The following is a 14,663-nucleotide window of genomic DNA, read 5'->3' on the forward strand; positions in this document are numbered from 1 at the left end:
ACCTACAGGCGGCAGGAGCAGAGGGGGCGTGGCTTACACGGAGGGGGGCGTGGTTATGATGGAAGGGGGGCGTGGTCTGGAGGAGGGGGCGGGGCTCACGTGGCGCGCCGGTTCGTCGGGGTTCGGTTCCGCTCCATCCTCACTGCGCTTCCCAGCCCGGCACTGCCTGCCGAGGGACGAAGGGCACCGGAGTTGTCCCGAGTGGGGCTGTTATAGGGGCGGCAGGCAGCAGGATCGGCAGCCCTTCAGATCCCGGTGCCCCGGAGCCGCCGGTGGAACGACCCATGGCTGCGCCTCGCCAGGTAGGAGGGAGCAGAACCTGCTATGGGACACGGGGAGGGCTCTGCCACAGCTGTCACCGCGGGCACTTGGGGCATAGAGCCGGCAATGCCCCCCCTGCAGGGAGTCCCTGCGCCCCGCAGCCCCCAGGGATGTGCTGGGCTCCCCAACCAACCCCATGGGGTGATTGCAACCCCTATTTTATCCTCTTTGTGTTAATCTCTTGGCACGTCCCTGATGGAGCATTGCCAGCATCACGCGTGTTGTGCAGAGCGCGAGGATGGGCAGCTGCACCTCTGCTGACAGCACCGTGTCGGGATGCAGCCCGTCACTGGTGGAGCATGAAGTGCGTGGGGACGTGGTGGGACACAGGGCTGTGGCTGTGCTGACAGCTGGATGGGAGCAGATGTGGGGTGAGGAACCTCAGGTCTGCACCAAGCAGCGCTGAATGGCTGTCAGGAGGGCGCAGCGCTCGGCACCGGGTCTCCTGCATGCCCTGTGTGTGTGTGTGTGATGCACAGCAGGCAGCTGACACGGCTTGGAGGGTGGTGACGCACTGAACATGTTGCCCAAGGAGGCTGTGGATGCCCCATCCCTGCAGGCATTCAAGGCCAGGCTGGATGTGGCTCTGGGCAGCCTGGGCTGCTGGTTGGTGACCTGCACACAGCAGGGGGTTGGAATGGATGAGCACTGTGGGCCTTTGCAAGCCAGGCCGTGCTGTGATTCTGTAATGATTCTATGACACAGACACCTCAGGGTGCCACGAGTCACAGTGTGCCACCAGCTCTGCTGCACCCCAATGAAGAGAGGATGTGCCCCTCTCTTCCCCCTGCTGCCTTGAATGGACCTGGGCCACATGTGGTGCCCAGTGGTGCAGTTGCGCTCCCCGTGAGGCTGAGCTCTGTGTCATCCCCTGCAAGGAGCAAGCTGTCCCTGTATCCCAGCACTGCGCCCCATTCCTGCACCGTCCCCATGCCCAGAGCAGGTGCTGCTGGGGGGACATGTCACCTCCCCTGCAGTGCCACCATTGGTGTGCCCGCAGGTGCCGGTGACGCTGGAGGAGGTGACGGTGCGCTTCTCTGCGGAGGAATGGGCGCTGCTGGAGGAGTGGCAGCGGGAGCTGCACCGCGAGGTGACGGCGGCGACGGCGCAGCTGCTGGCATCACTGGGTAGGGCAGCACCGGGACTGCTCCGGCCTCGGCTGCGTGTCCCCATCCGCTGTCGTGGGGACAAGGAGGTGGCACGGTGCGAGACCCAGCGCACACATTCCAGGTGAAGAACTGGCGCTTCCCGCTGGCACCGCAGACACGGGTGGACCACAGGATGCAGCCGCAGGGCAGGAGCCGCGAGGGCCCCCTGGCAGCGCATCCCTCTGTGCCCTGGTGCGCCTGGTGAGGGACATCCCCCAGTTCCTCTATGGCAGCTCCAGTGGCGTGCGGCCACGTGCTGCTGCTGGTGGGGATCTGGCACTGCAGTCTGACCTTCTGCGTGCAGGTGGTGAGTGTGGGGACAGAGGGGGAGAGGGGTCTGTGTTGGTGGGTGACGGCCACCACAGCCACTGCTGGGGGTTGTTCCCTATGTGCAGATGGAGCAGAGGCGGCTCCAGAGAATCCCTGTCTCGATGCCTTGGATGGAGCGGCACCGTCATGGCATGGCACCCCCAGCAGCACAGCACCCATGGCACCACGGTGGGGTCGGTACCGGTACCGCAGTACCAGTGGAAGTGCTGTGTGGGTGCATTATGGGGGCGTCAGGGGAACGGGGTGGGGACAATGGGGTCATGGGAAAAGGGGGATCTCACATGAGTGCAGTGGGAGAGATAAGGCAAAGACATGAAGATGGGAACCCTGCGTGTGCTGGGGGAGTGGGGGTGGGGGTCAGGGGGCTGGTGGTCTGGAAATGGGAGGGGCCATCAGTGGGGTGTGGGGACAGCGTTTGCTTTTGCAGTTAAACCAGAAGTGGTGGCTGAGAGCTCCCCACTGTGGAGCCTGGAGAGGTGCCTGGAGGAGCTGCCAAGGGGGGACCCCGGCCCACCCAGGACTCAGAGCAGCGGTGAGGGGCGCTGGGCAGAGCTGGGAGGGCTGTGCTCACGTGGAGGTGAGGCATGGCGTGGATCCATGCATGTGGCATGGCATGGTGGGATACAGTACAGCATGGCACAGCACAGCATCATGGCACAGCATGGTATCTCCATGGCAGAACATGGTATAGCGTGTTGTCAGCATGGCAAAGCGTGGCACAGTGTGGTGTGGTGTTACCGTGGCACAGCATGGCACAGTGTGGTGTCACCATGGCAGAACATGGCACAGCACAGCATGGCACATTGCAGCACAACATGGCACAGCATGATATAGAACCGCGTGGCAGAGCTGGGCAGGGCACAGTGCTCTTGGCAGCAGGATGAGGTGCAGGTCTCCATGACCACTGGCTTTAAGGCTTGGTGTCACAACTGGGGCTGTGCTTCTTGGGGTGGCACCTCTGGGGCCTCTTGATTATGGGGAGAACCAGCCCTTGGGGGGCTCTGGCTCCTGAGGAAGGCTCCTCTTGGCATCCCTGTGGGGTCAAGTCTTGAGGTGCATTTCTGCATGGTCGCTGTGGGAACAGTCCCTGGGGGTGTCCCTGAGGGGATTCTGCTACCCCCCATTCTGATGTGCTTTCTGCTGATGCTGTGTGCTCTCTTCAGCCAGGAGTGTTGGGCACAGCCCCCTGCAAGGGCTGCTCGACTGCCAGAGGGCCAGCACCATCCTAACAACATCGTGCCATTCCTCACCGGGGGCTTCCCATGGCATGTGGGGGGCCGTGGAGCCAAGTGCCTTAAGGAGCGGGGGCCAGAGCCCCTCTACAGCAGGTGGGTGTGTAGCTGAAGGCACAGTGCTCACCTCTATCCCTGTGCTGAGGGAGAATGGCGCTCAGGGGATATCCCAGTGCTCAGTGCTTGGTTTGTCTCTGCAGACAAAGCCCAGGTGACACCACACTTCCACCACATGGAGACCTCAAAGTGGACGAGCATGAACACATCCCCTGGGGACAGTGGGACAGAGGAGCAGAGGAGGCTGGAGATGAGCCCAGGTGAATGTGCTGCTCCGGGACACAAATTCATCCACTGGGGCCAGGAAGTGCCTGACGGGAGGGGAGCAGGGATTGGTGCCATGGTGCTGGGATGGATCCATCCTATGGCAGATGTGGTGTTTGGGTGGGGGTGGCCCTGATGAACATCTGTTCCCTCTGCAGTGCTGGAGGAGGCCCCGCTGCACGGTCTGCTCCGCTGTCTGAGGGCTGTGACGGTGCAGGCGCCGTGCCGGGACCCTGCAGGTGCTGCATTGGCACTGAGTGGTGCTGAGGCATCACCCCGACATTGCCCCAGTGCAGGTGAGCACGGCACCGCGTCCCATCCCAGCAGATGGGTGGGGGCGTTTTGGGGACGCCCCACTAATGGGTCTCTTATGCTCTCCAGGGTCCACGGGGAGCCCAGCAGAGCACGGTGTGCTGGGGGACAGCTGCCCCGCTGGCAGCACACGGCCGTGTGCCTGTGATCCTGCCGTGGGGACAGCGGCCAAGAGACCCTCCTCGGGTGGAACCCAGCGCTTATCCTGCAGCTCCCGCAGCGCGGCCACGGGGGCTCTCAGGGCCACGTCCCCTCTGGGCTCCAGGGCTCATCTCGGGGCTCGTCCTGGGGGGGTCCCCGCATCCCCACGGAAGCACTGTGCCTGCGGGGCATCCCTGGAGCTGCGTGCAGCGGTGGCGCAGCTGTGCGCTGTTGTGGCGGAGGAGCTGCACCGACTGCGGCGGGACGCGGGCACAGCACAGCGGGAGGTGCTGGGTGTGCGCAGCCGCTTGGCACGGCTGGAGCAGCGGGCGCGGGGCCGGGCACGGGATGTGGCTGCGCTCATCCGCAGCCGCCGGCGCCTCCGCGATGCCGTCCGGCGCCTGGAGGGACGGTGCTGGGCGCTGGAGAGCCGGGCGTGGCGGGGCAGCCGAGCGCTGCCCGAGGGCTCCGATGCTGCCACCATCCTGCAGATGGTGCTGCCCGCGGTGCTGGGCCTGGAGCTGCCCCGCTGTGGGTCCGGAGCAGCCGACAGCTCTGCGGCCCCACGGGGTTTGGGGGCTCTATGGTAGAGCTGGTGCGCTGCTCCCCAGCCCAGCCCTGGCCGCTGGCTGCTCCTCAGCAGGGTCCCCACTGCGGACGTGAGTCTGTCCCCAGCTCCTCAGGTGGCCGCAGTGAACTCATCCCATCCTGCAGCCCGTGCCCTGCAGCGTGTGTGGATCCACGCTGCAATAAAGTGGGGCTGCTAAAGCTGCTTTGGTTTCATCCATGACCCTGGATAGGATCAGACACCGTGCAGTCTGGGGAGCACAGGGGGAGCTCCATTCCCTTGGGCTAGAAGGAAACCTGCGCATCGGAGCGCACGGACCCCACCGCTTCCCACCTCTGCCCCTCGGTGCCAGGCAGCTTCTTGGCTCGGGCAGCCCATGGCTTCATCCCGGTGCCGGCTCTGAGCCCACTACAGCACCTGCAGGCACTGCCTGGCTCGTCACTGCCGATGCTTCGCTGCTGAGTGACGCCGGTGACATTTCCCGTGTGTCCCCCCCGGCTGTTGGAACGCTGCAGGACGCAGCCATACCCCGATTTGGGGTGTCCAGAGCATCGCCCCCCAGCGCCCCTCACTCATCCCAGTCTTCTGGAGTGCGTCTGGGGCTGTGCACCACTCCTGCCTCAGGGCTGGGGAGCTCCTGAGCCGCATCCCCACCATGCGCCCCCCCAGCCAAGGTCTCCATCTGCTGCAGAGCTCTGAGGCGGCGTTTCACAGCCCAGCAATGACTGGCTGAGCAGGTCTGTTGCTTGTCTTCATTATTGCTAATTGGGCAGGTTGTGCTAATTGGGCAGGTGTCCTATCTCTTCGTGTCCTCTCCCATTCCTCATTCTCCCCACTGAGCAAATAAACCTCATTTCATGGGGGTGGACAGGGCACCCGGGTCCACCCTGACTCCAGGGTGCTGCAGGAGGGCAGGCGGAGGGGAAGGTGAGTGGGGGGGCACAGGTGAAGGTGCCTGGTCTGGTTGATGTGGATGGACGGGAAGTGCGGTGCCCTCTACAGGCATTGCCCATAGAGATGGGGACAAAGTAGGAGCTGAGTGGCTGAGCAGGGGGGCAGGTGGGGGCTCTGGGCCTGCACGGGGCTCTCTCCATCACCCCCACCCCATAGATACACACCCTCAGGCTGGTTTGGTGCTTTTATTTGGCAGCTTCATGTGGCGGGTGGGGGTGCTGCCCCCCAGGAGCACTCTGGGGTGGCGGGGCAGCCCCACCACGCAGGAGGCACAGCGGGACCCCCCGGCTCCCCTCAGGGCCGCGGTGCAGTCAGGGGGTGGTGGGACCCCCGGCTCCATCATGGCGCAGGGCTGTGCTTGGCCGCTGCTGCTCCTCCTCTCCTGTCCTGCAAGACACAGCATGGTCACCCGTGGGGATGATGGCACAGGGTCTCAGCAGGGGTCCCCATTCAGGGGCTCGGTGTCACAAGGGATGCCGGGTTCCCGCTGTGCTGTTACCTGCCCCAGCTCCGGGATGTGACTGCGGCGTTGCTGAGCAGGTTTCTCAGCTTCCCTCCCGGTGCGTTCCTGCACACAGCGCAGGGAGAAATGCGCTGTCAGAGCCGATGGGGACGGGGTGCTGCGACCGCCAGCCGGGCTGGTGGCGTGGGGGGGTCCCTGCACATACCTGCCTGCCTGCCTCAGCTTCATCCACGTCCCCAGAGCTCCGGGACATTGCGATGGACTCCTGCACAGGGGGTGTCTGGAGTGATGCGGGGGAACGCGACTTGGGAGCCCCCGGTGTTTCTCTCGGGGGGTTCACAAGGGGCGCTCACAAGGGCTGAGCCTTTGGGGATGGACAGAGCCCCTCACTGCCCCCCCCCATGTTGGGATGTGCACCCCCCCCCCTCTCCTTTGGTCCCCAGCCCCTCTCTCACCTCACTCAGCACAGAGAAGCACCCTGAGCACAGTTGGTGTGGTCGGCGCCGGCCCCCACCGCGTGTCCCTGCCTGCAGAGGGAAGGAATCAGCTCCTTGTAGGGACCCGAGCGGGGCCGGCACTGCAGGGCCCTCGAGGCAGTGGGACAGTCATGGGATGTGGTGGGAGCTCTGGACCAGTGTGGTGCTGTCCTCCCAGAACACTCCGTGGTGGGACCGGAGCAGAGCTGAGGTGCGTGGTAACAAGTGGGATGGTGGAGGGAGGAGGATGGGGAGGAAGAAGACGGGATGACAACTCTCTGGACCCAAGGCAGAAACCCTCCTCCCCCTTCTCAGCCCCTTGCCAAGCCCTGATGAAATGTTTGCTGGTTGTGTAAGTGGTCACAGTGCTTTGGGGAGCAAAGGGCCCCGGGACGCCCCAGGGCTCCCCCCACAGCACAGCCCCTTGGAAGGGGGTGGCCACACACTTGAAGGGCTTGGCCACACCTCGTTGTCCCTAACCCATCATTGGGGCCACCCTTGCCCAGGGCAGCACGGGGCATCGGGATGGAGACAGCAGCTTCCCAGGGCCCTCACCTGCCCAGTGTGGGGTGCTGCTGACAGCAGATGGCGTCCCTTGGGGTGCGGTGTGGGGGCTTTGCTTCCTGCAGTGCTGTGCCACAGCTGGTGCCGACCCCCTCCTCATGGCACCTCCCCGCAGCCTCCCTCCCCTCCTGACCAGTATTTGCCATCTTTGAACCCTTCCCTTCACCCACCACCAACCTCTCTGTTCCAAGTGAGCGTTTTCCCCTTCTTGGAGTCTTTGAGGTCGGCCATGGCCAAGGCCAGGAGGGCCATGGTGAGGGCGCAGAGCAGCCCCAGCTTCATGGCGCTGTGTGGGGCACAGCTCAGCTGCCCGGTGCTGCTGAGCTCCCCCTGCCTGGACCTTGACCCTGCTGTTGACCAGCTCTCTGTGGGGCCTCCCACTGCGGTCAGTCACTTGGGGAGGGCAGTAGTGATGGGCTGCAGGAGTGCAACGAGGCCGCTCCTCTCTGAGCGAGGCACGGGGCAGCTCCTCCTCCGCCACCTCAAGTGCTGGGGCTGGATGATGGAAGGTGGTGGTTCCCCATACAGAGCGGTATCTTGGGACTCCTCCACCTCCTGCATCCTTCAGTCCCTCTGCACCGCCTCATCCCCATCCCTGTGGGGCACCAGCGATCAGCAAGGTGCCAAAGAGGCTGCAGATCTGCCATCAACCCCAGTGATGCTCTGGGAAGATCTGGAAAGGGAAGGCTGCAGCATTCTGCACAATACGTGCTCACCTACTTTTATAACAAACCCGGGCCTCTTCCTTGCAACCTGCCTGATGGGTTTGAGCTCTGGGGGAGGACAAGAGCGTGCTGCCATATTCCTGCTCCTACTGCTGATGGTTTGTAATACTGAGAACCGAAGGGCTTTGCAGCAGAGCCCCCAGCTGTGCCTTGCTGTCGCTCTGAGAACCCAGAATGAGGCTGGAGCTGCTGCCACCCCCCGAGTAAATAACTTTTCCCTCACATCTAACCCAAACCTCCCTTACTCTAAACGTGCTCCCCCTCCTGCTGTCACTGTCTGCCCACATAAACACTCACTCTCCCCTCCTGTCTGTAGGCTCCCTTCAGGTCCTGGCAGGCTGCACTGAGCTCACCCCGCAGCCTTCTCTTCTCCATGCTGAACAAGCCCAGCTCCCTCAGCCTGTCTTTGTAGGGAGGTGCTGCAGCTCTGAGCATCTTTGTGGCCTCCTCTGCACCCTCTCCAACATCTCCCTGTCTTTCCTGTATTGGGGGCCCCAGCTCTGGACGCAGCGCTGCAGATGGGGCCTCCCGAGGGCAGAGCAGAGCGGGACGATCCCGTCCCTGCTGTCCACCCCCTGCAGACACAGCGCGGGACTCCGCGGCCTTCTGGGCCGTGACGCCGCCATCCCCGCTGCGGCCCGCGTTGCCACGGCAACCACGGCGGAAGGAGATCTCCGCCCTTGTAAACATCCTCAGACGCACTTCCGGCGTAGCGCCGCCTCACGTACGCCCCCGCCCCGTGACCCGGAAGTGACGTTTCAGACCCACAGCTCCGTGCGGTCTCGCGAGTCTAGTCCGCGCGGCCACGTGACTCGGTGCTCGCCGCGCGATTGGCTGCAGTTCGCGGCGGCACCATTTTGTGGCGGTAGCAGGTTGGGTTGATCCGCGCCCGCCGCCATGTTTGGACAGAGGCCTGCGGGACGGTACGGCGCCTCACGTGACCCGAGCTGCTGGGCCTGGTCTTAGAGAGGCCTCAGGGTCACGGCTTGGAGCTGCAAAGCTCGGCCGTTTTCTCACGGTGTTCCTCTGGACAACATGTGCGCCCAGCTGTGTCCTGCTGGGCTGGGCCTTGGACTGGAACTCCTCTCCTATGGGGACAGGCTGCAAGGTGACCTGAGAGCGGCCTGTCAGTATCGAAAGGGGAGCAGCAGGAAAGGAGGGGAGGGGCTGTTCAGCAGGGCCGGGGGTGAGGGAACAAGGGGAAATGGCTTCGAGCTCAAAGCGGGTGGATTTAATGGGGGTATCAGGCAGGTGTTTGAAAAGCTCCGTGGTGGAAGTAAGACGGCGATGCTGCTCACCAGTTACACTCGAAACTCAACCTGGGGAAAATTCATTTATTGACAATGAAAATACAGTTGGATCGTGAGAATCCTGCTCTGTGGCAGGGCTGCTGGATGCAGCTGCATTGGCACAGCGCAGCCCCAGCATCCCTTCACGGCCTTCCCGCTATCAGAACCTCACCTCCCACTGCCATGTTTTTTTTCCAATAGCGTTCATATGGGAATGCAGTGAGGCTCTGCACAGCACATCCCCACCTGCGTCCACAACAACTGATGTGCAGTTTCTTTAAAAAAATAACAAAATGGAATTATGGTTCCATCTTCAAAACTCCCCTATGTTCAAAAGGCTTAAATTAGGAGAGGGAGAACCCAGGGCACCGCTCACGCTGCCTGTACCAAGGCAGAGCTGAGCGCAGCACCCTGAGATCCCTGCCAGGTCCAGCCCAGGCAACGGAGCACAGCTCACATGCTGACATACGCGTGAGCATGTGCGCACACAAGCAGGTGGCAATGGTGTTCTCTCAAAAGGAGAACATCCACAGTGATTGCACACAGCTCAGCCAGAAAGTACACCAAAAAGTACAGCAGGGCAGCAGCCTGCTAACACACAGCTGCCCTTATTCTTCCACCTCTTCTAAGTTTTCCCAGGCTTCTTCCTCTTTTACTTGAACCAGTCCTGCATGTTCTCTTCCTCCAGCTTTTCGCCTCCCAGGTGTTCACACCCAGCAGGCACTACAAACCAAGGTTTGCATCCATTTACGTGGTAGTATCCATTCATGCACTGAACCCTTACCACATCTTTCAGTTTCTCCTGCTAAGCCACATTAGTGGGTTTTGCTGCAGGGCTCTGTCTGCTCACCATGACAGAACAGGCATAGCTGCTCATGTTCTGGTGGTCAGCTGTCAGACTGGGTACTCACAGACCGCATTTCCTTACACTGACTATAGCCATGAAGGTCAAATGCGTGGCATACAGATTCCAGCACGTGATCAACAGTCCACACAACCATTTCATAAGCATCATGCAGCAATACATAACTTGGATTAACACTTGTGTGTCCTTCAGTGTTTTGCTGAGTATCAGGTTCATGGATCGACTTTGACTCTGCCTCCTGCCTCCCTTGGTGCACAAGTGCCTCGGGTTGTGCTGCTTCCCCATGCGCCTCCCCAGCTTCACTGGGGGGTGGAGATACAACTGCTAATTCAATAAGTGCTGCAGGGGCTTCTGATATCTGCTCCTGAGAGTCCTTTTCAGGCTGTGGGAGCACAGCTACCTCTTGGGAATCTTCTTCCTTCTGAGACTGTTGGAGCACAGCCACCTGCTCTGCAAGAGGACAGAACACCCCACAAGTTTCCTTTGTGGAGTTATCTGCCCTATCCAGAGCAACAGATAATGGCACGGGAGGTGCAGAATGACATTTTGTGCAGAGGAAAGCTCGAGAAAACTGCAAGCTTTTGAAAGTGGGCTTCAGAAGTCGCACACATCGCTTGGCTTTCCAGATGATACGCTGTATATAGGACTTTCGCTTGACTAACCTAATAGATTTGGCACGAGCCCTGCAAGTACGGCAAAGAACTTTACGGACTCTGTCCTGAGAAGAAAACTTTTGTACCTGGCAGTATTCGTGGTCTCTGAGCACTGAGACACCACTATTGCAGTAGTCGTGATCTCTCAGAGCACGCGGAAATAGAGTGCAGTGCAGCACATTAGTCACATAGTAACAGTGGTCTTCCAGAACAGTTCTGTACAGATCCTCAGTAGAAGATTCCCTGTGTTCCCTGTTTGTCTGGAAAACACCTACTTTCTCCAAAACATGATGTGGCTTTCGTACAGTCTCTTGAAAGGTCTCCATGCAGTTACCACGCAGACGCTTGCAAGAAGCCATATTTCCCACGCCTTGTGCTAATTCTGTCTTGACCCCTTCTTCATCCTCCATTTCTAAACTCCCAGTCAAACAGCCCATCTGAGGCTTCTCTTGGCTTCCCTCTGGCACTGGCTGGCTGCTGGCTGCCTCTGACCGCAACTTGCTCCTACCCTTGAGACACCCAAACTTCTTCAGCAGTCTGCTGGACCACAGCCGCCATGGCTCACATTGTTTTCCTGTTTAGAGAGAGGTGGACAGTTTGCCTTCTTCCATCGGGCTCTTTGCTGCAGAGCTCAGAGATGGGACAGGACCAGCACTTACCATGGCTGGTGGGGTGTGTCTCCTCCAGCACCTTGTGTTTGTCAGCATTCAGCCACGTGCCAGAGAACGACTCTGCCAGACATCTCTTGTACCCATTGCATCCTGCAGGGAAACTAGAAAGATGTTACCTTCCTGATGGGGGCATCCCTCCTGCTCTACAGCAACCCATCTGGAGGGAAAAGGCCTTACACAATCACAGCATGGCTGAGGCTGGAGGCACCTCAGGGTCCCTCTGTTCCCTCCTCCAGCCTCAACCGGGCCACCGAGAACAGAGTGCCCAGCCCACATCACGGAGTTGGAGATCCCCAAGGAGACCCCACAGCCTCTCTGGGTAGACTCCATCCGCTGCCAACAGTCACCACCCAACTCACAGGCACTGGAGGGGGCGCTCTCCTTGGGTTGAGCATCAGCTGATCTACAACAACACTGATGATCTGCAGCCCTCGTGCAGGGGATGACAGCTTCCATTAGCCATCACAAGCAAGTGCAAAAAGGGCTGCATGGTCAGAGGGAAATACGGGAGATGCTCTCAATGTAGATAGCACAGAGAGAAGGGATCAGGACACAAGGGAAAGTGGGAAGCACAGAGATGTGCTAACCACAGAGAAGGAGAACCCTGGTGAGGACTGTGGGGTGTGCCAACACTCTTTGTCCAGGTAAGCAATACTGAGGGAGCTGAACTGTAACTTCTCACCGAGAGGTCTGTCAGGTCCATCCCACTTCACTGGGCTCTGTGGCGTGTTGACCCACGGCTCTTCCCCACGCTCCAGCCGATGCAGAATGTCAGGTTTGGGGCCTGGGTATCCTGTGAAGCAGAGATAAGTGTTGTTCTACTACGAAGAATTAACTATAAATTGTTAACACAAGAAATAAACATCTGTGATGCTTCAAGCTGTGCTTTGCTGTCAGAAGAGTCTGAGAAGAAACCAGTTTAACAAAAGAGAGAGAGAGAGAGCGAGAGAGAGAGAGCGCTATCACATCTGTCAAATGAATTCACGCCATGGCCAAGGGCAGTGCTCCTAACCAGGGAGATCAGCTGCTTGTCCCAGCAGCAGCTCTGGGATGTAGGATATGCTACAAGGCCTGTCCCAGGCCCTTATGGAGGCCAACAGCAATCTACACTGCAAGCTGATGATCTCTGGATCACCTTGCTGGGTGAGTGATTCTTGCCAGCTGTCCTCACAGTGGGTCTGCCACCTACAAGCTATTCCTGCCCTGCTGCTTACTACAGCTCCTTGATTCACACATTTCATCCCTGTGCCAGCAACCAGAGAAGAAGACTGAGATGGTGGCCCATAGCAGGTCCTTGCCTGACATCAAGGTGCATGCAGGTCACTGCAGTTATATTTTAAGAAGTAGCCAGAGCTGGCGGAAAGATAACCAAATCTTGTGCTCTTCTAGCACAAAGCTCCCAGGACTGCAGGTGTTCAGGGTTCACTCTGTAGCTGATTAATCCTTAAAGCAATGGGACCAGCGAGATCCCAATGGATCCAAGTATGATGGAATTCCCTACCCCTGCTCCAGCCCTCCAGGAGCTGAAGCTGCGCATTACCCAGTGATGCCAAGAGCTCATAGTTGTCCAGCATGACGCTGTGGTACAGCTCCCTCTGCTCCTCTGTAAACATGTCCCACTCTTCACGGCTCAGATAGATGGCGACGTCCTCAAAGGTCACAGGCTCCTGCAAAGCAAGCATCGTACTGTTGGAAATGTGCCCTCAGCATTTAAAACATGCTTTGCTTTCCACCCCTGGGAAGGCTACCGCTAGGCGGGGTTCAAAGAACCATTGAACAGAGCTTCCCAGGAGCCTGCATGTCTTGGGACTACTGTAGATGTCCCATGATGCCTCAGCCAGGTGCTCCGCCCAGGGCTCCCCGTGTTTCCAAGGCAGTAAGTGGCATCCAGAGAGCCAGAACCGCTCGTCTGACCGCCTGCATTGACTGCACCGAGTTCTGTAGGTGGGACCGAGCTCCAGGAAGCCTGGTCTCCACTCCACAGGAAGAAAAGCAAGATGCATAGCGTTGCAGAGAGGATATGCAAGAGGCTCAGCAAGGTGAAGAGGCCGTAGGAGCCAGGAGGCACAGGGTGTGGAGGGTCACAGCAGGCCTGGCAGGGCCTGACTCCGCCAGGTCCCACATCCTACCTCCATGTGAGAGGTCGTGACGCCTATGGAGGCCTCGCAAGACTCTATTCTCCACTTCCGGTGAGAAGACACCGGAAGTAGGCCCCGAACCGGAAGCAGGATCTGCTCCGGAAGCAGGCCGCATGAAGCTAGGTTGCACCCTACACTTCCTCATACGCACTTCCGGCCAGAGTCCCGCCTCCAGCGGAAACAGCCGACCGGAAGTGGGCTGGACATCCGGGAGACTCGCCGCGGCCCGCAATGATGATGGAGGGTTTGTGGGCGCCGCCATTTTGAGCTCTGCCGCAGCTGACGTCATCGCTGGCGGCGCTGCCATTGGTGCCTGCCCGGGGCGCGGCACGGCCTCAGCTCCCGGAGCCCGACCCCTCCGTTTCATCTCGTTAATTATCCCGCATTTACGCTGAAATTGGGACTCGGTGATTTCCCACCTCCCAGCTCTCAGCACTGGCTCTGGGGGAGCCCTGTAGGGGAAGGAGCAAAGCAACGTGCTTCCTTGGTCGGCGCTGGGGAGACGCACACAGTTGGAGCGTCACGGAATAGTCTGGATTGAAAGGGACCCCCCCCCCCCCCACGGCTGGCTGCCCCACAGCTCAGGCTGCCCAGGGCCCAGCCACGGCCTCGGGCACCTCCAGGGGTGGGCAGCGCAGCTCCGGGCAGTGCCAGCACCTCACCACCTCTGGGTAAAGAAACTGCGTAACATCCCACCTAAATCTCCCCTCTTTTAGTTTAAAGCTGTTCCCCCTTGTCCTCCTGTAGTGATCTAGCTGCATAAAAAGGCTCTTTTCCTCCTGTTCGTAAGCTCCGTCATGTACTAGAAAGGCCATAAGAATCATAGAATCATAGAATGACCCAGGTTGGAAAAGACCTTGAAGATCATCAAGTCCAACCTCAGCCTAACCAGCACCCCATCTCTAACAACCATCTGCTAAATCACATCCCTGAGTACCACATCCAAACGGCTCTTAAACACATCAGGGATGGCGATTCAACCACCTCCCTGTTTAGCCCATTCCAGTCCCTAACCATGTGTATCCCATTCCAGTCCCTAACCATGTGTATCCCATTCCAGTACCTAACCACCCTTTCTGTAAAGAAGTTCTTCCTAATATCCAACCTGAACTTGCCCTGGCGTAACTTGAGGCCATTTCCCCTTGTCCTGTCACTTGTAACTAGTGAGAAGAGACCTGCCCCACTCTCACTGTAAGAGAGGTCTCCCCTCAGTCTTCTCCAGGCTGAACGGGGCCCTGGGCAACCTGATCTAGTAAATGTGTATGTTTGGTGGCCCTGCTAGGCAGGGGGGTTGGAACTACATGATCCTTGAGGTCCCTTCCAGCCCGGATCATTCTGTGATTCTGTGATTTCTGATGACACCAAGCTGTATGGTGTGACTGATGGAGGGAAAGGATGCCATTCTGAGGGACCTGGGCAGGGCTGAGAGGTGGGGTGATGTGAACTGCCTGTGGTTAAACCAGGCTGAGTGCATGGTGCTGCACTTCAGACA

At 59.6% G+C, this 14,663-nt stretch overlaps 2 protein-coding genes across 2 annotated transcripts; one reads left to right on the forward strand and one right to left on the reverse strand.

Moving 5' to 3' along the window:
* Positions 1–102: 102 nt before the first annotated feature.
* KRBA1 (KRAB-A domain containing 1) lies at positions 103–4,395 on the forward strand. The gene is made up of 9 exons (XM_072328141.1): positions 103–302; positions 1,322–1,448; positions 1,552–1,776; positions 1,865–1,972; positions 2,227–2,376; positions 2,963–3,127; positions 3,232–3,348; positions 3,511–3,648; positions 3,734–4,395. The coding sequence occupies exons 1-9, from the start codon at positions 285–287 to the stop codon at positions 4,393–4,395; spliced, it is 1,710 nt and encodes a 569-aa protein (XP_072184242.1). The 5' UTR covers positions 103–284.
* Positions 4,396–8,870: 4,475 nt separating this feature from the next.
* LOC140249133 (uncharacterized) lies at positions 8,871–13,386 on the reverse strand. The gene is made up of 5 exons (XM_072330465.1): positions 13,163–13,386; positions 12,574–12,700; positions 11,716–11,826; positions 11,022–11,123; positions 8,871–10,936 (listed from the first exon to the last, which is right to left on the reverse strand). The coding sequence occupies exons 1-5, from the start codon at positions 13,166–13,168 to the stop codon at positions 9,732–9,734; spliced, it is 1,551 nt and encodes a 516-aa protein (XP_072186566.1). The 5' UTR covers positions 13,169–13,386; the 3' UTR covers positions 8,871–9,731.
* Between the last annotated feature and the right edge of the window lie 1,277 nt (positions 13,387–14,663).

The sequence above is a fragment of the Excalfactoria chinensis genome, chromosome 2, assembly GCF_039878825.1.
Source record: "Excalfactoria chinensis isolate bCotChi1 chromosome 2, bCotChi1.hap2, whole genome shotgun sequence".
Classification (NCBI taxonomy): Eukaryota; Metazoa; Chordata; class Aves; order Galliformes; family Phasianidae; genus Excalfactoria; species Excalfactoria chinensis.

Bases quoted from the DNA above. Each gene is read 5' to 3' on its own strand.
- KRBA1 (XM_072328141.1), top strand. The intron at 1,777-1,864 runs GTGAGTGTGGGG...CCCTATGTGCAG, and splicing joins TGACCTTCTGCGTGCAGGTG to ATGGAGCAGAGGCGGCTCCA. The intron at 3,649-3,733 runs GTGAGCACGGCA...TATGCTCTCCAG, and splicing joins CCGACATTGCCCCAGTGCAG to GGTCCACGGGGAGCCCAGCA.
- LOC140249133 (XM_072330465.1), bottom strand. The intron at 11,827-12,573 runs GTAATGCGCAGC...TCTGCTTCACAG, and splicing joins TGAGCTCTTGGCATCACTGG to GATACCCAGGCCCCAAACCT. The intron at 10,937-11,021 runs GTAAGTGCTGGT...CTCTCTAAACAG, and splicing joins GACACACCCCACCAGCCATG to GAAAACAATGTGAGCCATGG.